General features: G+C 54.3%; 2 protein-coding genes across 18 annotated transcripts in view; both read right to left on the reverse strand.

The window, feature by feature from the left end:
• Positions 1–256: 256 nt before the first annotated feature.
• Positions 257–13,290, reverse strand: KLHL35 (kelch like family member 35). Of its 2 annotated transcripts, XM_015101082.4 has the most exons (8): positions 13,161–13,290; positions 9,735–10,607; positions 8,589–8,773; positions 7,793–7,911; positions 6,751–6,939; positions 5,317–5,505; positions 4,210–4,394; positions 257–4,093 (listed from the first exon to the last, which is right to left on the reverse strand). In XM_015101082.4, exons 1-8 carry the CDS (start codon positions 13,166–13,168, stop codon positions 3,952–3,954), a joined length of 1,890 nt encoding a protein of 629 aa, XP_014956568.3. In that variant the 5' UTR covers positions 13,169–13,290; the 3' UTR covers positions 257–3,951. The 2 variants fall into 2 exon arrangements, with proteins under 2 accessions (XP_014956568.3, XP_042089179.1); XM_042233245.1 differs by having other exon boundaries at positions 4,069–4,394.
• A 2,243-nt stretch (positions 13,291–15,533) lies between these two features.
• Positions 15,534–24,642, reverse strand: part of GDPD5 (glycerophosphodiester phosphodiesterase domain containing 5) — an 88,224-nt gene continuing 79,115 nt past the window's right edge. For 15 of the 16 annotated variants that reach the window (XM_042233260.1, XM_042233254.1, XM_042233256.1 and 12 more), the window contains 5 exons: positions 24,432–24,589; positions 24,051–24,198; positions 22,781–22,863; positions 19,897–20,009; positions 15,534–17,166 (listed from right to left, as the gene is read on the reverse strand). In XM_042233260.1, the coding sequence (XP_042089194.1) occupies positions 17,018–17,166; positions 19,897–20,009; positions 22,781–22,863; positions 24,051–24,198; positions 24,432–24,589 (651 nt within the window). In that variant the 3' untranslated portion in view covers positions 15,534–17,017. The other variant, XM_042233261.1, reaches the window with a different exon arrangement.

A 24,642-nucleotide genomic window follows, 5' to 3' on the forward strand; every position in this document is an offset into this window, starting at 1 on the left:
ATCTACATCTCTGTGTCCTTGTTCTCTTAACCATTATCCTCTAGGAAAGTATAAAGGGTACTTAACTACCGTTCAGTCTGATGATTTAAGAGTTTTATACTGATATGTGGAGAAGGCAATGGCACCCCACTTCAGTACTGTTGCCTGGAAAATCCCATGATGGAGGAGCCTGGTAGGCTGTAGTCCATGGGGTTGCTAAGAGTCAGACATGACTGAGCGACTTCCCTTTCACTTTTCACTTCCATGCATTGGAGAAGGAAATGGCAACCCACTCCAGTGTTCTTGCCTTGGAGAACCCCAGGGATGGGGGAACCTGGTGGGGTGCTGTCTATGGTATCGCACAGAGTCAGACAGACACGACTGAAGCGACTTAGCAGCAGCAGCAACATACTGGTATGTATTTATAAGAAACTGGATTGTCTTCATTTATTCAGGTGAGACTCGTGAGGGACAGGCTGGCATGAAAATCCTACAAGACTAAGGGTAGTGAATTATGTTGACAGCATACTGACATCTGTGTTGTCCCCTTTTTAACAGAGCATTGGATGTTTCTACTGTCTAGACGGTAATACCTTAGTTGTTTTTGTCAGTGTTAGTGGAATTGAAACCATGTCTCAGTGGTAAAAGTACTCCCCTCTAGAATTCTCCAACCACTGGAATAGCTGTTGTGTTAATCACTGTTTACTGTGTTCCATGGAATGGGCTCATGTATGTATATTTCATCTTGTGGCTAGGAACTAGAGCCTGAATACCAAAACATTCCCGTTACTTGGTGGTCGCACATGTCCAGGAGTGAGTCCTTTCTCAAGCTGAAGTAAGTTTTCTGTAAAGGGTCGAGAGAGGTGGTTGCTGAAAATTGTAGTGTTTGAGCTGAGCTGAGTGAGCTGAGCTGAGGTGTCGGAAAAGACTTAAGAGTCTGTTCGACTGCAAGGAGATCAAAGCAGTCAATCCTAAAACAAATCAGTCCTGAATATTCATTGGAAGGACTGATGGTAAAGTTCCAATGCTTTGGCCACCTGATGCTGGGAAAGATTGAAGGCAGGTTAAGGGGAGGACAGGATGAGATGGTTGAATGGCATCACCAAGTTGATGGATGAGTTTGAGTAAGCTCTGGAAGTTGGTGACGGACAGGGAAGCCTGGCATGCTGCAGTCCACGGGGTCACAAAAGTCAGACGTGACTAACAGTCAACATTTTCTATGTCAGAAGGTAATTTTTTTCTATTTTCGCCCTCAGGAACAAGATTTTTACATTTCATGAAAGTTTTATTTCTTCTTTAACAAGTACAGTAGTACCTGCACATGCACATCCCTTATTTGCAGCGGATACACCTCAGGCCCTCCAGGGGTGCCTGATACAGCAGATGGGAAACTGTACACTAAGTTTTTTCCTACACTAATGGGTGGGTAAATACACAGCATAGATACATTTTAGACTTTTGAATCCAAGACTTCCTTGGTGGTATAGTGGGTAAGAATCCACCTGCCAATTAGGGGACATGGGTTTGATCCCTTATCCAGGAAATTTTACATGCTGCAGAGCAGCTAAACCTGTGCACCACAACCGCTGAAGCCCTCATGCCTGGAGCCTGTGCCCCACAAGAGAGACCACTGCAAGGCACTGCAACTAGAGAAGGCTGGGTGCAGCAACAAAGACCCAGGGCAACCGTCAATGGAAAAGAACCCAGTGAGTCCATAGAGGGATTGTGTGATAGCGAGTTTTATTTTGTTGTGTATGAAGTAAATGAAGTCTTCCTAGTTCCTCTGAAGCCCACTAAGAAGTCCAGTTATGTAGCTTACTGAATGATAACAATTCACATTTGGCAGGCAATCTGGGAACCCAGAGAGCCGGGGGACCCTGTATATATGGTCTAACCAGTGGTTCTAGGACATTAGGACACGTGGCTGTGGCTGTCACCTATTGCTTGTGTTCCTGTGAGCCTCTCCAGGGGTAAGCACTATGTCTCCCCTCGTCAAGTTCCAAGTCCATAAGATCAGGGACAATACCCTGTCTGGGGTGGAGGGTGTTAGGTCTGCCCAGGCCTGACACCCCCCTCAACAGCAGGAAAGAGCATTGGCACTTGGCATAAGCAAGCACTGGGGCAAATGGCCGTCATGGGAGAAACTGGGCAGTCTGCCTAGCTAGACAGAACTGTTAGGCCTGGGGAAGATGCCCATGTCTCTGGGGAAAGCTTGCCCTGGCTTTTACCTGGGTAGGCAATAGAGCACCTTCTTTGCCTTGTTCTGGTGTTTTCCACTGGGTGGGAGCAGGCAGGCTCTGAAGCTAGGCCTCTATCCCACTGCCCTCCCCTTTTGCCATTATCAGCATGTCCAGATGGTCACAGGGTCCCTAATCTGGGATAATCGGAGGGTAGGAGCTCAGCTGGGACCCAGGCCTTTGTGCTGGGTGTGATGGGCCAGCCCCAGCTGGAGAGAGCATGCAGACAGGGCCCTGGGGCTTTGGAAGATGGAGAACAGCATGGGGCTGCCCTGTACTGAAGGGGATAGAGGAGCAGATGATAGCTCTTCAAAAGGCAATCTGAGTGCAAATAAGGGGAGTCCCAGATGGGGCCTGCCAGCTCTGCTGGGCCTTGCCTCAGAATCTGTGGCATCCATCCTTTGTTCCCTCTTTATCCTCCACTGGGCTCACCCCTCCCGACCCGACAGTTTTATGTTGCTGCCCCAGAGCCCCAGCCAACCCAGCTATTTATAATGGCATCAAGAGCTTGTGACCCCCGTTTATGCTGGGGCGGTGGCACGTCCAGATGCAGAGCTGGACTCATTGGTGTCTCAGAGGCCTGTGGCACTGGTGCCCACTACCCTGGGCTTCCAGTTTGCTGTGAGCCTTGACCCCAAGTCTGCTCAGGGTTCTGCAACTGTCTTTGTTTTGTTTCAGCTTCTTTCATGAATGGAGGAGCCCCACCTTGGCCCAGGCTTATAGCAGTGAGCCTGGGTTTGGAATCTGTTTTTAACACCTTTATCCCAGAGTCTGAATCTAAAAGCTTGAGCTTCTGCCTTGTGTTTTACAGTTCTGTTTCTGGTCCTCAGACATGTTTGCTTACTTATGAGCTTATGCCTCTTTTTAGTTGTCTGATTTTTAATTTTATCTATCACTGAAAGTGTTAGTTGCTCAATCATGTCTGACTCTGTGACTCCATGGATTGTAGCCTGCCAGGCTCCTTTGTCCATGGAATTCTCCAGGCAAGAATACTGGAATGGGCTGCCATTTCCTTCTCCAGGGAATCATCCCAGCCCAGGGATCGAACCCTGGGTCTCCTGCATTGCAGGCAGATTATTTACCATCTGAGCTAGCAGGGCTAGGTGGTTAAATTGGAGAGGATGGTTTAGAAAGGGAGAAGCATTCTGACCAGAAGTTCCTCTTAGATTCTGAAGCTTCATGAAATCTGTGGGCTATATATTCTGCCTTCTACTAAGTATGTGGCCTTGGAAGAGCCTTCTTATCTTACAGATATTAGTAACTAGCTGACTAAAAGTTTTTTTTTTTTTTTGAACTGTTGATAATCTGAAATATGGGCTTCCCAGTTGGCTCTAGTAGTAAAGAACCCACATCTCTTCTGCAAGAGACATAGGAGATGCAGGTTCGATCCCTAGGTCTGGAAGATGCCCTGGAGGAGGGCATGGCAACCTACTCCAGTATTCTTGTCTGGAGAATCCCACTGACAGAGCCTGGTGGGCTACAGTCCATAGGGTCACAGAGGGTTGGACACGACAGAAGTGACTTAGCACAATTTGAAACAAGAATAGTGACTATGCCTGGGAGGAACGTGGGAAGGGATGGATTGGGAAATAGGGGGACCTACAAAGGCATTTGTAATGATCTATTTCTTAGGTTGTGGGAACACAGATATTTATTAGAATTCTTAAACTGTACAAAATATATTTCTTTTTATGCATGAAATATTTCATGATTCTTTAAAATGTCCATACTGTTATTACAAAGGTAAATGAAGTAACATGAAGTGCTGAAGTGCTTTGTAAAGAGTCATAGCAGGGAGCAGATATTGGGCATTACTTCTCCAGGCAAAGGAGGCTTGAGCTGGAATACAGACTCGACCTTTGAAGAAGGTTTTATTTCTACAAGAAAAGGGGCAGTAAGTTAAGATGCTGTTTACATGGAGGTGTCATAAGGGGAGCAGTGGTGAGCCTGAGTTCTCCCTCCCCTCCCACCTCCTGCCTCAAGTATGAGTCACCTGCCCAGGCTCTGGACGATGGTGACGCAGCCATGGGAGCTCGTGCAGCGCTGCAGGGACGGCTGGGCCTCCACCTGCCCACTGCTGGGGTCAAAGGTGAAGACCCTGTCGGTGCTTTCCCCGTGATCATCCCGCCCGCCGAGGATGTGGACTTTCCCATCACACACAGTCACGCCACAGCTTTCCTGGGTGGACAGACAAAAAGACAATTAGCTATGTGGTCCAGCCAGGGGCTCCCTCTGTCCCTAACTGGCTAGGCCAGACAACAAAACCTTGACCCACAGAGTATGAGCAGACAGTCTGGATGGTAGAGAAGTAGGAATTGGATGGACCTGACTTCAAGCTCTGGCCTGACCTTTACTAAATGAATGACCTTAGACAAGTCATTTCACCTCTCTGGGCCTCAGTTTCCTCACCTGCCAAGTAAGAATAACAGTACCTTCTTCATAACGTTCCTTTAACTTAATGAGAAAGCACATAAAGCATTTTACGTAGTGCCTGGATTATAGTAAGCACTCCAATAACAGTAATTACCACCACCACCATCTTCGGATCTCAGAGAAGCCAGAAATCTTAGGCTCCTAGAATTATTGGAGATCAGAACTGCAAGGACCACCAATCCATCCACATCCCTAGATACTCTCAGGAGCTTTGGAGAGGAAACAGAACAGTGAGGAGGGGCAAGGAATGCAGAGGCAGAGCATCCGAGGGCCGAGCACCTCCCTTCTCTAACACCAGTGAGGCAAGGGAACTCAGCAAGGCCCCTCTCTGCCTCCTTCCTCCTCCCACAAGAAGCTACCTACAGAGCAGGAGAGACTGCAGGGCCATTGAGACCAAGCTCCCCGTCCAAAGCTACAGCACTTCGGGGCTGGGATTCCAGGTTCTGCCTCAAGTGGCGTTGCTGGTGGCCTCAACCTCTCTAAGGCCAGTCTTCCTACCTTTGAAGCCCAAGGCTGATTATCATTGTAAGGACTAAACTAGAGAACATGTAAAACCACCTAACGTGGAGTCAGACTCACTACCTCTGAGATCCAGATCCTTAGAAGTGAGTCTCTACCCTCCTCAATGGAACCAGTGCCAGGGCTGTACCCAGGAGCCTCCACTCACCACAGGGCTGGGGAGGACAGCTGCCTCCCCCCAGACATCTGTGCCAGGGTCGTAGGTGAAGATTTTGCTCATAAGGCCACCAACCACATAGATGGTGTTCTCCAGGGAGACAGCGTCAAGGCACCGCTGTGAGAAGGGAGCCGGTGACCGCAGGCTCCACCGGTCCTCCTTAGAATCAAAGCACTGCACCTGAGGGGCAGGAGTGGCAGTGGTGAGGCCTCAGCCCCTAACTGCCCTGCTGCCCACACCTCTCACTTCTCTCTGTTGGGGGCGCTCATTCAGCACATTTGCCTATGTCCACCAGTTCTGAGCCTGGGTCCCTCCCCGCAAGTGTGCTCTGCCTGGTTCCACATTCTAGCCCCTCTCCCTGGACTCCTGTTGTCAAAAGTTTTCTCATCTTTCAAGGTCCAGGAAGAGGTCTGTGTCCCAGGAGGTAGAAGTACTGCCTGCATTAGCGCTGTAGAGGGTTCTCAGAGTAGGTCCCCTATGGAGATGCATTCCTGGCTGCACAAACTGTCAACCCTCTTTCTCCTTTCTGGTGTGCTGAGGTCGTGACAAGGTTCCAGCTGGGGTGTCTTGCCGCCCCCATTCCTATAGCTGTCTATAGGCCTCCTAGGCCCACAGGTGTTTATGCCCTCCACAATTTCTGAATGTTCGAACTGCTGCACAAGAAGGTGCTAAAGGGCATTCCCCTAGCCAGCCCAGGAAGCACACCAGGAAGGTGTGTGGGAGTGTAACTTTAGTGAGAGGCCTAGTTTTGGAAAGTTAGATCTTAGGGCCACATTCCTGTGAGGCCATCAGGGCAGGGAGGAAGCTGCCACAATGTTTTGTTCACAAAAAGCCTAAATGTACAAAATTTGTACATTTTTTGATAGATGGAGAATTTGATAGACTATGATTCAGCCACCCAGTAGACTATTACACAGACATCGAAATGATAGCTGTGAAGAGTTTCTAAGCATGTAGGAAGTACTTATACTTTGAAGAAGAAAAAGCAGGATAGAAAATTTTACTAGTGGAATGTAAAATTGAAACAGAAAAGCAAAAGTTAATTCAGAGGAAGCCTGGAAGGCAATGTACCAAATATTAATAGCAGTAGTTATCCTTACCTGATGAGATTATGGTTTCTATTTCTGTTTTCTAAATTTGCAATAATAAGTGTATTATATTTTCGAATGGAGGAAGAGCATTTTAACTACCATTGCCCTCACTTAAGTTTTTAAATCTTTGAAACCCATATGGCCCCAGGCCAAACATTCAGGTCCAGACCTACTGTGTGACCTTGGAGTCCTTTTTCTGAATTCATTTCCTTGCCTGAAATATGGGGAGGATGACTCAGTGCTGTCGATTAAATCAAGAAAATGGACAAAGACATGAAAGAGGTAGCTTTGCTCCGGGCACGCAGCAGGCCTCCCCCGCGCTCTGCTGGCCCACCTTGTTGGTGCTGACGCCATCCTGCCCAGCGCCCCCGATCACGTAGAGCCGGCCGGCGCAGGGGGCCACAGCGGCTGAGCTTACTGCCTCGGGGAGCGGGGCCACGGACGCCCAGGTGTTGGAGAAGGGATCGTAGCGTTCCACGCTGCGCAGTCGACGCAGGCCATCGAAGCCGCCCACTACGAACAGCTGTGGACGAGGAGGTCACCTTGAGTCAGGGCTGCCTGCATCTCCGCCCCACAGCCGCAGGCTGGGTGTGGAGAAACTGTCCCACCCAGGGAGCATCCCAGCTCCTGGCTCCGCCTCTGCCCCGGCCATTACTGATCCTCCCTTAGATTTTCCTCTATTAATGCGGACTGGTTTCTAGGATGGGTATTGAATGTGGATAGTGAAGTCGCTCAGTCGTTTCCGACTCTTTGCGACCCCATGGACTGTAGCCCACCAGCCTCCTCCGTCCATGGGATTCTCCAGGCAAGAATACTGGAGTGGGTTGCCATTTCCTTCTCCAGGGGATCTTCCTGACCCGGGGATCAAACCCAGGTTTCCTGCAATGCAGGCAGACGGTTTAACCTCTGAGCCACCAGGGAAGCCCAAATGTGGATAAGATCTGCAAAATAACTGGCACCAAGTTAATGCTTATGGACAGCTATAGAAATACTATAAAAATAGCTAGTAATTTCTTAAAGGTTTACCACCTAACTTCACTGACCCATTTTATTTGTATTTCTGAACTTGGGGTGTAACTTAAAGATAATTGGCAGTTGTTTTTTTTTTTTTTTTGGTTGGTCTTAAGTGGCAGAGTCAAGATTCAAACCTAGGTTCTTTGACCCCAGAGCCCACACCCTTGACCTCCTGACTACCAGACTGTACTGTCATTGCTATTTTTATTAGCATTACCATTATTAAGCAACTTGGAGCAAGTTCTTTTTCTTTTAGGTGCCCTAGATCCCTTCTTAAAAAGAGAGGATCCTAGAGGGCCCTCCCCGAGAAGGCTGCAGATCTCTGCCTTGGGCCCAGGGTGGCAGCGGCGAGGCACCCCTACCTGCCCCTGCACCACCGCCATCTTGTGTCTCCACCGGCCCCTGCGCAGCGAGGCCACTTTGATCCAGGTGTGCAGATGGGAGCTGAACATCCACACATCACGGCTGTTGATGTGGCCTCCTAGGGGGAGAGAAGCAGCTGTTGTCCCCAGGCCCTCTTGCTATCCCCTATCCCCAGGGCACTCCGGGAGAGCAAGGGCTGTGTTTTATTCTCTGAATCTCTAGGGCCCAAATCTCAGGGAGGGCACAGTCCACTGGAATCAAATCGATCTTTGCCATTGTGCCATGACAACAGGGAAATTGTTGACTCCCTATAAAATTGTGTTGTCATGGGAATTAACTAATATAAGCTGCTTAGCATAATGCACAGCACATGGTGGGCTAGATAAAGAGAAGTGGCTAATACTAATCTGAATTGAAGTAAACACTGCTGAATAAGGGTGGAGTCACACCAGCGATTGGCTCTGCAGTACCTCTACAGCATGGTGGTGGTGGTGTAGTCCCTAAGTCGGGCCCCATGGACTGCAGCCCACCAGGCTCCGCTGTCCATGGGATTTTCCAGGCAAGAATACTGGAGTGGATCGCCATTTCCTTCTCCAGAGGATCTTCCTGACCCAGAGATCGAACCCAGGTCTCCTGCATTGCAGGCAGATTCTTTACCGACTGAGCTATGAGGGAAGCCCACCTCTACAGTATCAACAACTGTAGGTTATCAAAAGGATCTGGTTGGAGGAAAAACAGAGGGCACGAAATGATGAGCCAATCCTGTGGGACTCCATTTATGGCCTCCACCCTCACCAGAAACATAGATGTCATTGCGGAGAGTACACGTTGCAAACTCTGAGCGAGCATAGCCGGGCAAGCTGGGCAGCGGGGTCCAGCGCCGGCTGTCTGGATGGTAGGCGTCGGTGAAGGGCAGCTTCAGGAGCCCCTTTCGGTCGCAACCACCGATGACCACGATCATTTCAGCTAGGTCCATGAATCTGGCAGGGGGACAAACCCAATGCTGGTTAAGCTACACCCAAGTTTCAGCCTTTTCACCCTCTCATCGACTGCACTATGTGGTCCTGCTCCCCTTCTGCTCCCCATCCTCCCCATGTTGGACTCTACCACTTTCAACCTCCCCTCTGGCTATTGAGGGGAAGAGGATCATTACTCCTGACCCCATGTTGCTGATCTCTAAGTTACAGGAAAAGAATGCTTACAAAGCCCTCACCTTTACTTAGAAAAGTTATCTTGTTTCATCGACTTTGGCTTTCCAAAGGTTATATAGCTGAAAGTAACAGAGCTAGAATTCAAGCCCATTCTCTTTACCTCCATCGGGGAGTAATTTTGCCATGTCCCTCCTCCTATAACCATACCGTCTCCTAAACCCATCATCCCCTAATCACGAAATCCATTGAACCAAGGTATACACCCTTTTAGCAAAGCATTCTCCCCTCCCACTGACCCCTCAGACTTCTGACTCCACCAGAATTATTAAACCCTTTAGCCAGTTCCTACCTAATTCCTTTGACAAATACTGAACATCTTGTACTCTTGTTCCAGGCCCTGAGCTTACTGTTGGAGATACATTGATGACTAAGACAGACTGTCCCTTATTCCTTCGAGAGCGACAGACCATCCTGACTACTCCACCCAAAGTCTTTGGTCTGATGTTCCAGGGGTGGGAGTATGCCTCTTTCATTTTTCCCCAGCCTATTTTAACCCCTTACTAGACCGCGCTCCCTGAGGTTAAAGGGTGTCTCCAAATCACTCCGGAGACTACACGGGACAGTTTGTACATGAGAATTTTTCAAGGACCCAGAATCAAGCCTATGAAATGTCTGTTGAGTGTATGACAATCTCATTCAAGAGGCGTGATCAAGTGATAGGATTAAAGGACGGTGGAGGATTGTGCGAGCGGCTGAAGAATGCCTGAGTAAGGCAGGGCGGGAGGCATACCTCCGCGGCCGGGCTCGAAGTGCGCTAGACTCGCGGCCCAGGATGAAACAGGCGCGGGCCTCTAGAAGCAGCGGGCGGCACTCGCTGCAGGCCTGCAGCAACTCATCGGCCTCCACCTTCTCCAGGAAGTAGGCGGGCGCCAGAAGGGGCAGTCGCACGTGCTCCAGCAGGCGCCGCAGCTGGCCGCGGCGGGCCGGCGCGTCGTGGCGCACCCAGCGCATGGCCGCCTCGAACACGGCCTCCTCATGCGCCACGCCCAGCGCCGGGTCTGCCAGCAGCGCTGCCACCTCGTCAGGCGTCAGCTCCAAGAAGTCAGCGTGGCGCGCCACTTCGGCGAACGCCTGGCGCAGCACGCGGCCGCAGCGCTCAGCCAGAGAGGCGAGGGAGAAGGCGGCGGCCACGCGGCGCAGCGCCAGGCTGTTAGCGGCGCGCAGGCGACCCTCGAGGAAGCGCGCGCAGGCCTCACGCAGGCCCGCCACGCCCAGCCGCTCAGCCAGCGCCAGCACCGCGGCCGCCTCGTCCTCGGCGCGCAACCGCACGCCCGCGCAGTACACGTAGTCGAGCACTACGGCCAGGGCCGTCGCCACCGCTGTCCCGGCGGGGCCTGGCGCCTCGGGCACCACGGGCACCACGGCCAGACCACGCTCTGGCCGCTCGGCCGCGAACAAGCTGCGGAAGTAGGCACTGCCCGCGCTAAGCGCCGCGCGGTGGCACGGGAAGTCGCGGCCGCCGGCTCGCAGCACCACGTCGGTGAGGATGCCGCTCCGCCGGTACGCGTTCAGGGTCTGCAGGACACGCTGCGCGTGGCAGGACCCCGCGCATGGCGCCTCGGAGCCCCACTCCGACTCCTCCAACACCGGGCCGTTCAGCATCCTGCCGGGCAAAAAACACAGTCAGCGTCGGCAAACCCACCTGGCTGGGGCCCTGCTAGAGGACAAGAGGCCCCTCTTCCATCATTCCTTCTTTAGTTCGCTAGTTTACCCAGGCAGGTGCACACGATCTTAACATGTGTTTCCCCCAGTCATGCAACCGCACTCCCTTCCATATACCCATCGAGATTCCAAATGGCCTCAAAGAGCTGGTCCCTGCTTACCCAACAAGCTAGACCCGTAGTTGTACCATCTCCAACCCCACTTACCCACTTCAGCCATATTGCTCTTCCTGTGCTTCAGGCTCGCTAAGCTTTTCCCTGTCAGTCTCAGCGGGAGACAGATGGCATACTTTTAACGGGTAATTTAAGAAGACTCTAATAAAGGGAGGATTTACAAAAGCATAGGCCGTGCTTTGGGACTCCTGCAAAGGATAAAGCAATGCCGCGTGGCTACCAACAGCCAGGAGACTTTACCTCCCAAGGTCTAAAGGCAGAGGGCTGGGAGGTTATTGGGAACTATACAAAATACCTGTATGAGAGCCCTCTGACAGGAGCTGCAGCCTTTGGTCAAGGAATTCTGGTGACCTCACAAAGATCCAGTATGTTTGGGGGAAGTAGGCGCTAACCCCCTCTCCTCATCCCATCTGCTCGCCTAGGGATCTCTGTAGGTGCTCCCCATTAACCACACGCTGATTATTCTAGTTAATATCTGCCCCTCCCCCAAGAGTACAGGATCTGGCCCATAGTGGGTGCTCAGTTAGTGCCTGCTCAAGGTCGAGTGAATATATTGAGCTGGTGTTTATTCTGTGAAAGGCAGTGAACAAGATTGTCCCTGCTCTCCTGGAGCTTCCATTGAGGTGGGATCCCCTGAGGAAATACAGAGCATTAGGGGATCTAAGAAGGGGCACTGCACCCAGTTGGAGGGGAGTCAGGGAAGGCATCCTTGAGAAGAGACAGAAGAAGAGATAGAATTAGCCAGGTGAAGGAAAAGGAGTGGGAGGGAGGAAGTCTCCAGCTGAGGGAACAGCCTGTGCAAAGACCCAGAGGAAAAGAAGGCATGAGGTTAAGAGCCCGGCCTGGGAGGGAAGTTGACCCTCTTTCTGGTAAGTTCTCTGTTCTCTAGGAAGCCCTGTGGCGGGTGGTGGGAACACTGGCTCTAAGGACTAATCCAGGTGCCGATCCTGCCTCTGCCACTGACTCGCTCACTGTGCGACCTGTGCAACACCTGCCCTTTAGTTTCCTCATGTGAAACAGGGTCATAAATGCCTCCCTTGTGCAGTGGTGTGACCTGGTGACTGTTAAATGGAATGTATGAGAAGTGCTAGGTTTATAGTACCAACTGAACAAATGTTTCCTTACATACTTTTACCCGGGAGGAAGGGAGCACATCACATGTTAGTTGCTTTTATGTACATAATTTCATTTGATCCTCAAAAACCTGAAGTTTCTTCAGACTCTTCCTTTTCTTTTTTAAGTTTGTCATGAGGAAGCAGTCACATAGATAGAACCTGCCCTTCAGAGGTTGCTGTGAGGGTCAAAGGAGGGGTGTCTGTGAAAGCATTCTGTAGCCTGAAGGGCTGTAACGAATTGCTTATAATTTGGCCATTATGAACATGCAGCCTCTGCTTCCATACCTCCAGGGACAGGGGGCTCACTCCTTTATGTGGCCACTTACTCTAGGGGAGCAGACGTCTGCTCTCTGCTCCTTGTCCTTCCCTCCATTCTCCTGATCCCAGCTGCCATGCCTCCTCTGAGCCTGCTTTGCCCTGGGAGTCAGAGCTTGCTTAGTAGTCAGTCTGGCTTTCACTGTTTATGCCTGGGCCATCCTTGCTAGTGGATCCCCTGTCTTAGCATCAAAAGAAATGAGCTCCATGGTGGGCAGGGTCCCAGCAAATTAACTACTTTGCCCAAGTAGAGGGGCTGAGCCCTGAACGCACTCTGCATGCCCCGTGGCTCAGCCACACTTGCCAAAGTGGGGGCATGTCTCAGGAGCAGCCCGGGACACTGGCAGGAGCTGGGAGGGGTCATGGGAGCACGCTGCCCTCATTCTGTTCTCCACTGGTTGAGAAGGCAGCCACACTCTGAGCTAAGATCCAAGAAGGCAGATCTCATCAGCGTCAGGAAGGACTACTCTCTGCAGAGACGTCCTGGCACAAGGGGAGAGGGAGGGAGTCCCCTTGGGGGAAGTGCAGCAGTGTTTTTTCATTCATTCTCCTACTGTTTACGGCACTGGCACTTAGAACACACTGACACATCAGACCGAGTTTCCACCCTAGGGATTTCCCGTCTGGGGGCTGAAGAATGCCCCGCTGGAACATGAAAGGTAGGGTTCCCTGGGCAGGGCTTGATTCAGTTTTCTCTCATCCCAGCTAAGATTCTAGGTACCTCAAACTGAGGGTCCTAACACAGACTGAGGTACCCAGCCCTTAGAAATTGACATGTCACCCTCTTTTTCACACTCACACCCACACCTACACACACACACTCAGACTTGTAGACACCACACAGCCAGGGCAGCGCTGCTGCCTAAGTCCCCAGTTGTACCTGGCACTTACCTGGCCATGACCTCTCCTGGGCACTCTGCAGCTGCTGCTCCTGCACTGACCACTCCTGTTTGTCCTGCCGCCTGCACCCCTGACAGCCTGGGTGCAATGTCCCTGCCACTCTGCCTGGACTCCCGCTCAGGCTCAGCTGCAGGAGGACAAAGGGGATGGACGCTGGTCGGTGGGGGGGGGAGTGGGGGGGAGGGGAGAGTTAAGGGGGAAGGGGAGGAGGGGACACTGGGCTTTTGTTCTGCTCTTGGACCAGCCCTGGGAGGGGGAGAAGGAGGAGCTGGGAGTAGGTGTAGGATTGACTGTGCAACTCTGGGATCCATGTGCCCAGATTGGGGGTGATCTGGCGCTGGTTGTGCCCTTGAGTGATACGTGGATGTGAGGGTGTGTGTGTGCGTGCAGGTGTTCCAGGGTACTTGTATGTGCGTGTGGGAGTGCATGGGGATGTGGTGACCGTGTGGCACTGGGGCAGATGTGACTAAGAATGCACCTGCGCAGCTTAGAGGTCTAGGTTTTCCTCCTGCCTCTGTGACTGTGCAGTGTCTGTGTTCCTGCTTTACAGCAGACATGTCATTGTGGGACTTTGTGTATCTGGTTACAGGCATTGCATGTCCCTGTCTTTGTCTGCATCTCTGTGTGATTGTTCATCTCTGTGACAGGGGTGTGTCTGCATACAACAGGGGGCTGTGTCTCATGGACTGTGTGTGTGGACAGCGTATGGTCCCTGGCTCTGTGGCATGGTATGAGCTGAGATGGCTTTCACTCAACAGTGTACCCACCTTTGGAGTACAGTCAGGCAGGCGTGGTGGGTGTGGGGGAGAGAACAAGGCAGCTCTGGGCCAGCCTGGAGTCCTGGAGCCAGAGAGAGGTGGCGCCCTGGGTTGGTGTCTGATCATTTGCTGCCTCTATGCAGGGCCATTGGGCCTGGTGTCTTTGGGGCAGGCAAGGGGGGGGTTGCCTTCATGGAAGAGGGCAGCAGACTCTGGGGAGGTTGCCTGGACAAGAACCTGGATGGGGCAGGACACCTGGGACCTGGCCCTGGCTCTGCCGGGATTCTGCGTGCAGCTCCAGGTGGATAACTGCCCAACCCTTAGCCTTGGTTCTTCATTTCAGCAGGATTGGTAGTCTAGTTGTGGTTCCGGCTTCGTCTTACCAGGGTGCTGTGAAATCAAGAGGGGTTTGTGAAAGCCATGTGCCATGTGGAGTGGAGTGGGTGAAACTGGGATCCTGTTGGAACCCGCCCCAGCAACGCTCAGGCTGGCTGAGTTAGTGGAAGGAATTGTAATGGGAGGGGTCAATGGCTAAGCGTGTGCCCTGAGGCCTGGGGGAGTCTGTTCCAGGGACTCTGCTCCAGGGAATGGTGTATCCTGCTTCCCCCTAAGAAAGGATTGTACATGGCTCCATGTTAAAGGATGTGAGAGATTCGGGCACCATTTTACTGGGGACAGAGGGTCCAGAGAGGGCACTGGAGGGTGTGGGTAGCCTGGACAGCCTGGACAGGCCTCACCCAGTAAGGTCCAAGGTAGCAAGAGAGGAGTGGGTCTGTGGAGATGGCTGGAGGGAGGGGCCCTGTCTCCTGTTTCCCTGTGAAGGGCAGTCAGGCTGTCCTCCACAGACAGGGGGAGGTTACGAAGAGGGCACTGGGAAGGTGGGCTTCCCAGTAACCCCCCAGGTCAAGGGACAGGAGCCAGGGTTGAGCACAGGCTCAGCTGAGGGTGGAGAGGGGCCCAGCCATCTGCCTAGAGGGGGGACGGCCTCCATCTTCCCGTTGTTTGGGGTGAGGGGAGGCAGCCAGACTGCCTCTGTGTTGGGGGGTGCAGGGGTCCAGTGTAGGGCCCTGGTGAGAGTGGGCTGCTGACTGGCTGTTCCACTCAGCACTCCCAGGCCCTTCTCCCTGCTCCTGCAGGCTCTAGGTTAACTCAAGTTGCCCAGCTGTGGCCAGGAGCCTGGAACATGCTGCCCAGTGGACCTAGAGGCACTGACTGGACAGGGAGGGGCTGGCATGAAAGACTGATTCCACTTTCCTGGGCAGGCCTGCCAGACACTGGAGAGGAGGTTACTGGGGTGTTTGCGTAGGGCAGTGTGCCCCACTGCTGACCCAGACAGTCCAGGTTTCACTCACACTTCCTCATGCCCAGGGAAAGCTGGAGCTGACCTCTGCCCCAGGAAGGGAGCACTTGGCAGATGTTTGAAAAGGGGAAAGGAGGGAGAGTCCCCCAACAGTTTCCAGAGGGACGGTCCTAGAGGTTAGTGTGGGGGCCCAGTCTGGTTTCCAACATTGGGAGGAATTTTTCTTTTCTTTTTCTGAATGAAGCCTCCAGAGCCCAAGAATTTTATTCAGCAGGCCCCCATTTGGAGAAGAGACATAGCCCTTGGTTCCCACGAAGCACCATGTTTATTTAATGCAGGCTGGAACTGGGGTTCAGCCTCCCCATTCCCCCTTAGGACACACCCAAGACCATGCAGACTCTTAGGACAAATATGGGAGTTACAGACATCTTCCCAGGGCGGGCAGGGAGCAGGTGTCCAAGGACTGAAAGACAAGGACATCTGTGATCCCAGGGGCTGTATTTTGGCTTTCAGCCCAGGTGCCCCCCTGTGCCAGGAATGGGAGTGGGCTTCTTCAGTCAAAGCCAAACCTCTGCCATCAGGGAGAGGCATCTCCTGACTAAGGGCCTGTTCCTCCATAGGCCAGGAGCTCAGAAACCCTTCATGTGACTGCTAGTCCCACTGGCCAGTCCTACAGTGGGCCCAGGAGCCCGCCCTCTCTGCCTTACCGTTCCCAGCTGGTTACAGAAGGTCCACAGCCAGGGTGGGGTCCTAGCTCTGCTGTACTAAGCTATGTGGCCAGGGATGGTCACTTTGCCTCTCCAAGACTGTCTCCCCCACCACAGGATGGGGACACTGGCCCCCCCAAACCCAGGACTCTTAAGGAAGCAAGCCCTAGTGCCACGTGAGGCGGAGAAGGGGCCCACCACTCTGCCTCTCTCCCATTCACTCCCGAGAATGGCTCTTCCTCAGTCATGGGACCTGAATCCCAAACCCTGCAGGCTCTGTCCCCACCCTCCCACTGATAATTCAGAGATGAGACGTGTCAAGATGGCAGCTTTAATCATCCTGCCCAAGGCCCCTCAGGCTCCCTCCACTGCAGGCCTCCTTGGTCATACACCCACCATCAACCACGCCTGAACACTTTTCCCAGGTGGCCGTGCTCTTGGCCACTGGCGTGGGAACCTGAGGTCATGTCAGTCTGTGGATCTCCTGGGTGTGGATCAAGCAGCCCTGAGCCTGCTCTTGCCATCTCCAGCGGCTCCTGGGGGACACGGCCAGCATCGGCGGGAGGCTGGGTGGGGAGGACAAGCGTCCCCACCACTGGAGCAGGCATTCCTCCTGGGCCGAGCTTCCTTGTGCTTTGAGACTGACGGAGGAGCGGAGGTGCCGGGGCAGAGGCCCAGCCCAGCCTCTTGAGGCAGGAGAATCACCGAGAAGGCGGTTTCCTCACAGCACGGACAGGAGAACAGACACATGTGGGCACACGCGGGCGCCACGTCCTCTGCTGCTGCAGCGGGCATGGCACAGCCCAGTGACCCCCCAAAGCTTCCAGGTAAGGATGCCAAGGAGGGCCTCAGGGAGTCGACCAGGCCCCGGGCCCTGGGCCCCAAACTTCCCAGAAAACGGAGCCCCAGGCCTGCAGGGGCATCTGAGAGGCTAGAGGGGAGCCCCTCCAAGAGAGGCCGTGGCTGACAAGGGGCCAGAGCCTATGAGGAGGCTGTGGAGTCAGCGCCCCGAGCATGCTCCTGCCAGCTCTGTGCGCTTCTCTTGTCTCCACACGAGGTACAGCTGGACAGACGGGTCTTCAGCTAACGCCCACTCCGGTCTGTGAGGGTCTTGGCACGGCTGCCGCTCCCCCGAGGGGCCACCGGGGCGGTGGCGCTGTCAGCATACGTGTCGTAACTGTTGTCCGAACATACGGAGAGCTCATCGGAGACCTCCATGCCATCGCTGATCTCTGTTGGGCCACAGGGAGGCAAGATGTGAGTGCAGGGAGGAGAGGGGGCACATAAGGAGGACTGGCAGATGCGGTGGGGAGGCGTGGCCTGTAGCAACTCCCGAGCAGGCACTTGGAGGCTGATGCAACCTCAGGTTTCAGGTGTGGTACTGGTGTGTGAGTCTGGCATTCAAGGCCCTTCTCAGTCTCTGCAAACACTCTGGTTGCGCCTCATTCTCCTCTCCCCTGGAACTCTACCCTCAAGCCACAGAAAACTACCTGCACCCTCCTGAGCGTGGCACCGGCGTGTTTACTCTCCCTGGGGCTTTGCACACATTGGCCTATCTCCTGGGCACGACCCCCCAACATCACCTCCTTTTCTTAAAACCTGGCTAAATTCTTCTCATTTCTGTTACTGCTCCCAGGCTGGGAGGGGGCCTCCTCACCCTGCCCCCTGCTGCTCCCCCTGCTCCATCACCATCTGTGACCCCCTTCAGCCGGAGCACTTCAAGGACACGGATGAGGCCTGGGCATCAGTGTTCCCAGTGCCTGGTGCAGTGCTGGACGCACAGCAGAGCCTCAGAAAAGGTCTGCTGAGGGCAGCGAAGCCTCCCCAAGGGGACTCCAGGTGCCTGGGTGGGGCTGACGGTCCCTAGAGAGGACTTCTCAACCAGGAATGGGCAGAGGGTAAGACCTGTGGTTGATTCCTCAGGGCCAGCACCCAGAAGATGCTAAGTGAATGGCCTTTGGCACTGCAGGAAAGGTGAGGGGTGGGGTGCAGGATCTGACAGGCCTAAGTGCTGGCCTGCCTTCCATTCATTCTACCCACCCCTTCTGGCTTCTCGGAGTCAGGTACAGTGCAGGAGCCTGAGGATCCCAGACGCCCTGTTCTGGCTCCTCCTTCCAGGAGCTCCTCAGTGTTGCCAGAGAGCTGTGGAACACTAGGGTAGGCCCTCCAACCCAGCTCTGGTGCTCAGGGAAGGCTCCCAGGAGGAGGGTTTTGAGTGAGGGTAGGAGGAGTCGAGCATCCCAGAGGCAAGAATCTGCATATCCTTAGCACCCGGAGCAGTGCCTGCCACGCCTTGAAAGAAGGGTGAATGGAGTGACTGAATGAGTGGACGTTCACACAGTCGTTGGAGCCAGCCCCCCCTAAAACCACAACCACCCACTCTGGGTCCAGGTTCATTCAAGCAGCATTTAGCAAGCACCCCTCTGGGCCAGGCATGGCACTAACCCTCACAAGTACTCTGTGAGGGAAACCTCGCCCATTTTACAGATGAGATGTCTGAGGCTGAGGTAGGTTAGGTAACACATTCTTGTTCACACAGCGAGGGGCGTAAGCTGGGCTTTGAATCCAGGGCCATCTGGCTTGTAAATACCTCCCAGATCTCTCCTTTCCCATTTCCATGCCCACGATTCCCATCTGAATTATTGGTTTCCTTGCTTTCAGCTTCCCATTCTAACCTACCACCCTCCACACTTGTTAGGGATTGAATTGTGGGGACTTCCCTGGCAGTCCAGTGGTTAGGTCTCCATGCTTCCACTGCAGGGGGGCATGGGTTCAATTCCTGGTCAGGGAACTAAGATCCCATAAGCTGTGTGGTGTGCCCACCCCCCAAAAAGAGGTTGAATTGTGTTCCCCTCAAATTCCTATATTCCTACACTCCGCATGTGACTCTCTCTGGTAATAAGGTCACAGCAGATGTAATTAGTTAAGGTGATGTCGTTAGAGCGGACTGGTGTCCTTGCAAAGGAGAGCTTCAAACACAGAGATGCATTCGCGAGGCAAGGGGAGAGGCCAGGACCAGATTTTTCCCTCACAGCCCTGTTGACACCTTGATCGTGGACTCAGCATTCCCAACTGTGAGACGATACATCTCTGTTTTTAAGCCACCTTTAAGCCATCTCTGTTCTAAGCGCGTGGTACTTTGTTACAGCCCTACTGTAACAAAGGCAAACCTATCTGTGACCCTCCTCTGCTTCCAGAACAAAGCTCAAGCTCCTGACCACACACTCAGGCCCAAGTGCCTCCCCAGTGCCACCTTGGGGTGAACCAGCCAGAGGCACTCCCTTCAAGCCATGCGGAGTGACCTGGAGTTCTTGGTGCCCAGCAAGTAGGCATTCCTCGCTGCCTCTGAACACATGCTGTTCCTGCCTGGAGTGCCCTTCCTTCCCTCTGCTTGCGCAGTCCTCACCTCAAACCCATCAGCCAGGCCCCTCCTATCATTCCTTTCCATTTCAATGACATCACTCCTCACAAAGTGGGCCTGAAGCCTTCCTCACTGTCCCAGGCAGTGCTGAACCCCTCTCCTCCTTGCATCCCCATCTGTTATATCTAATTCTCCATGTATTTGTTTGTACAGCTGCTTCCTCCTTCAGTCTGGGAATGTCAACAGGCAGCAAGCAGGGGGGGAAATCAACATTTGTGGGGTTCCTGTATGAACCAGGCATATGGCAGGATGGACCTTCAAAGCAGACTCCTCCCCCAACCCCAGCATGTCACCCTAGCCCACCACCCCTGGGGCTGACACTGAGCCACAGGACCTGGAGCTGATGGCTGCAGGTGGAGGGGTGCGTGTGTGTGCTTCCGTGTCATTGTGACATGAAGCCAGGTGGGTATACGTATGTCTGTGCCATGTGCCTGTCTGTGCATGCTGCATGTGAAATATGTGTACACACACCCGTGTGAACCTGCAGGGTGCAGAGAACAGAGCCCAGAGCCTGTCTCAACCTGTCTGTGGAGTTGCACACCTGAGAAGATGAGCTTCTCCTTCATGATGCTGACGTCTCGGCTGGTCCGGCGCACTGCGGCACTCAGCATGATCTGCTCGGGGTTGTAGCTCCGGATGCCACCCAGGCGCCACCTGCAGAGACGGCCCCGTGGGCATCAGGTCCTTCCCCACCCTTCCTTGGAGCAGGGATCATGCCCACTTCCACAGACTCTCTGGAACTGGCCCGAGAGACCAGCAGGAATCTTGTCTGACTGTATAGAATCTGTGGGGAATCTGAAGCCCAGAGAAGGGCAGAGCTGGGGCCTGATCAGAGTCCACCGACTCTCAGCCATGGCTCTCCAGCCCTCTTACCTCCAGAACCCTACATCCGCTCCCCTTGCCCAGGAGGATGCTTAGGGGTTGGTTAGTTATGTCTCAGGTGTCCCCAATTATACACCTGGCTCTCTTTGGATAGGACAAATTTGGGGGGTGCAGGCTTAACAGGCATGACTGATGACCTGCCCTGGGGTACAAACCAATCCTGGGGAGTCCCAGCTAATGTCACCTATAGCTCCACCATCAGGACCAGGCTGAGTGAAGCCAGTGAGGAACCCCAGAGAGGAAGTAAAGGAAAGGAAGGAGGAGAGGGGAGACAGCGGGGATCTTGTCTTCATGGGGGATCAAGGCAAGGGTGCTGGAGTGACTTGGGGTGGGGCCTGCTGCTGCTCCATTCTTACAGCCCTGGAAGAGTGGGGGTGCATATCCCCTAACAGGAAGGGGCAGGCTGGAGTGTTATCCCTCTAACAGCTGGCGCAAGGTGGGAGCAAAATTGATTGAATGGGTTGAGGTGGGGCTGATGGGGTGTGCAGGGACCAGGTGGAGCCAGGAGAACTGTTTCTTTGGTCCAGCCCAGAGCACAGTTTTGATTGTTACAGTTCCTCTGAATTAGTCTCAAATCCCTGGCCTCCAAACAGAGATTTTTCCTGCAATCTAAGAGAGAAGGACTCACTGGACCCCCACCCACACTCAGGGAAGCGGGGGGTCAGCTTGGAAACAAAACCCAACTCCCCCGGGGCCCTAAGCCCGGCTGGAGCGGTTGGACGGAGCCCAGATTCCACGAGAAATCAATTGTTTCCAGATGGGATCAGCGCAGCCGAAATGGACAGACAGATGGACAGGCAGACAGGTGGGTGAAGAGAGCAGACAGACATGGGGAAAGCAGGAGGCAGAGGGGAAGGCAGCCTGCGCTCTGGCCGGGCTGGCCACCCTACACGCGCTCAAGAACAGTAGCAGGGTCTCATTTATCACTGCGTGCCTGGCACCAACCCCCATGCCTGCTGTGTGGTGGGTGCTATAAGGAGTGTTGCGTGAATGAAGGAAAAAATGAGGCCCACGGGGAAATGATCTGCTCCCCCAGCGTCCTCTCCTCCATCAGGCCTCGCCTGACCCCCAGGAAGACAATCATGTTGCCCTGACAGTATCTCGAGTGGCCCAGCATGCCCACGGAGCACCCTGGGGCTCCGGGCAGAAGACCCGACTCTTTGCCACAGGCCCAGCACAGCACCAGCCAGCACGGGAGGACATCTGCCCACGGAGAGGATGGTGGAAATTCCAGGTAAACGGCCCTTCTCTGGGCTCAGCCCCACCGTCAGGGAGCCCAGGGCTCCTCTTCCTAGAAGCTGGTCAGTGAAGGTGCCTGACCTAGGAGGCACCTGCCCAAGGGGGACTTCTCATCTTGAAAATCAACATTAAACCCAGGAGGGAAGTGTCAGGCCCGGGTCTCTGCAGCAAGGTACATCTAGGACAGGAAGCTCAACCACTGGGGTCTCCTCCCAGGGGAAAGCTGGGAAGATGGTGCATATAGGGGAGAGGGGGAGGGTCAGCGTCAAGAGACAGAAAGTGAAAGAGATAAGAGAGAAAGGTAAACAGAGTGAGCAGTGGAAAAGGCAAACGGAGACGGGAGGGCAGCAGGTGGGCAGGGAGAGACAGAACTTGGTAAGCTGTGCTCCGGGCGTTGGGAAGGCCTCGCCCAAAGTGCCAGGCTGTGGCGGGAGGTGCGGGGGGGTTTTGCCCAGGTAGAACCCCCTCCACAGAGGGAGACACTTCGGTGCTGAGAGATGTCAGGTCAGCAACCTGCAAGGAAATGTCTGCGGGAGGAAGAGAGAGCAGGGGGACACACACGAAGATGGAGAGAGAGCGGGAGGGCTGCAGGGGAGACAAGGGGAGTGAGGAAAGGGAGGAGGTTTCAGGCAGGGCCAGGGCCTGGGAGGGGGACCTGGGCCTAGGGCTCCGCGAGAGGCAGGCTTTCAGACGGAAGTGGAGAAGGGGGTGGTGAGGAAGAGGGAGAAAGAGGAACAGGAGGAGGAGGACCACACCAGAATTACCTGATCAAGTGATAGCTGTGAGATGCCAAGAGTGCAGCAGAGAGAGGGGAGGGGGAGAGAGGAGGGACATGCGCCGGATCAGAGCGGTATGGGGCAGAGAGAGAACGTCAGTCAAGAGTAAAACCCCCCTCCCCAGGACCAGCCCACTCCCACTGCGACCACCACCCCAGCTGTCGTCCTGAAGGGTGGGGGGGAGCTGGCACGGGAACTGTGGGAACCCAGGCCCTGGGTGACACGGGGGCAGTGGGGAGACCAGCCCAGAGAGGAGCTGAAACTCACCAAGGAGTTTACACAGCAAATCTCCACCCAGCCTGGCTCTGGGCTCCCTGCTGGGTGCTCATTCCAGAAGCCACTGGGCTCTGGCTGAGGGGGACGGGCTGGGGGCCACTGGGAGGCCTCCTTCTCCCCTTAACAGGGCGGTCTGGTCAGGATGCCTCCCGGCCAAGGGCTCAAGAGGATGGGACCCCACCCTCTGGCTGGGGTGGGGACTGGCCTGTCTTGGGCAGGGAAGACCACGGAAGGCGGTCGGGGCCTACTCACTTCTGGAGTACGAAGATGCCAATGATGAGGGTGAAGGAGATCAGGTCGGCGGTGACCCACATGAGACAGTACTCGTCCGGAGGCTGTGGACAGATGGCCCGTGGCCAGCTTCCAGTCATGCTTGGTCCAGACCAGGGCTCCAGACCAAGGGCCCATGGGCAGGAGGACCACATGTCACCCTCAGACAGGGGCAGAGGAGGACTTGGAGGGGCTTGGGGTTTGTGTGTGTGGGTGTGTAGGATAAAAGAGAGCCACGCAGTAGTCAGAGTAGAGGTGGTGGTGTGTGCTAACCCTAGAGGATTTATGTGCTTAAGGGAGCTTAATGCGAGAGTCAAAATATGAAAGACAAACAGCTGAGTGAGAGGCTGTGACGTGACGAGCGGGTGCACAGGTGAGTGTGGGTGGATGTGGCACCATGTGGATGGGAGGGTACGTGTCATTGTAGGCTGTGGAGTGTGGGAGCTTCTCCTCCAGGGGGCCAGGGAGGTGCCTAGGAAGGCAAAGCCTGCAGAGCCAGGCCCCACAGCCCCGTGATCTCAGGGGAGCTGTGGAAGAGGGGCAGGCACGGGCCAGATGCACTTTCTGCTGTTGGTCAGCTCCCATGGCCTGGAAATTAGTGTGCTCGTAGCTGCTGCCGCCACGTCAGTTATTTCATCTCATTCCGAGCTGAGCCTTTGGAGATTTTCAAGGACAATGGGCGGGTGGATAAAGATAACCACCCAAATCCTAGATGATTCACTGACACTGGCAATGTCTTAGCCATAATGAGACCCTCCATCTGCCTTTCATGACTTCAGGGAAGTGGCAGTGGGGGCAGTGGATGGAGGTCAAGGGCTCCCCAAGACCCCTGGTTGGCAGAGCTGAGACTAGCACTCGGGCCAGTCTTCAGCTGCTCGACCAGTTGAAATCTGGTTTCATTGGCTATACTCTCTGAGCAGATTTCAGTGTCTCCTATTCTTGCCCTCATGTTGCCCTCTCTTCTCAATTACTTTCCTTCCTTTAAAACAAAATGTAATAATCCTCAAAACCAAAAAAAAACTCATTGTTTATTTCTCTAGGGCTCTTGGTGTTTTTCCCATTTGGCTCAGGCCCAGGTTCCTCCCACCTCCCAGAATCTCCTGACCTTAGGTCAGAAGATTCTTCCTCATGTCCCCCTAAGTGTTCCCTCCACCCCTAACACCTCACCAGAGACAGCCGCAGGTGTGGAGCCTGCTCCCCACTCCTGGGAGTCACAGGTAGCTATCAGACCCCCAGTAATCCTCCAACTCACCATGATCCAGAGTGGGGAAGGCACCTGGGACAAGGTGTGGGAGTTGTCGGAGGTGACGGATGGGACGCCTGCGCACCACAGCAGGGAGAAGAGCCACGGGGCATTGACCGTGTACAGGTTCACACTCAGGTTCCAGGACGCATAGTCCCTGTGGGGCAGCGACAGAGGCCGGTCAGCCCTTGGGCCTGTGCGGGAAGCCTGTAAAGCTTGGTCCTTCACACCCCCATACCATGCTCACAACTGGTGGAAGGAACCTCTGCTCCCAGAGGGCCAAGCTCACACACAAGCCCAGGTCTGCCCGATGCTCTCCACCTCTCCTCTCTGAGCCCAGAGCCCGCGTGTCCAGTCCTCTGGGTGAGCCTGGCTGGGTAGGGTAGGCACCTGAGCTCCTGGCGGGACACCTGAGTGTATCGCAGGTTCAGCCGCTGGATGTGGCCTCTCCTCAAGCTGGCGGCCGCCTCCTTGGAGCCTGACACCTGCTGGAAGCCGGGAGCCACCTTTTGCACGAAGGGCCTCTGCCTGTTGGGCAGCCACAGGACCTGCAGGCAGGAGAGAGGCAGCCTCTGATTTCTCTTCTATAAATGGGGAATGG

The sequence above is a fragment of the Ovis aries genome, chromosome 15, assembly GCF_016772045.2.
Source record: "Ovis aries strain OAR_USU_Benz2616 breed Rambouillet chromosome 15, ARS-UI_Ramb_v3.0, whole genome shotgun sequence".
Lineage (NCBI taxonomy): Eukaryota > Metazoa > Chordata > Mammalia > Artiodactyla > Bovidae > Ovis > Ovis aries.

What these genes read in the sequence shown, in the direction of transcription:
- KLHL35 (XM_015101082.4), bottom strand. An exon ending in CTTCGAGCCCGGCCGCGGAG is followed by an intron (nt 8,774 to 9,734) that starts GTATGCCTCCCG and finishes TCCCCCTGCCAG; the next exon opens with ATTCATGGACCTAGCTGAAA. An exon ending in TGGCGGTGGTGCAGGGGCAG is followed by an intron (nt 6,940 to 7,792) that starts GTAGGGGTGCCT and finishes CCTCGTCCACAG; the next exon opens with CTGTTCGTAGTGGGCGGCTT.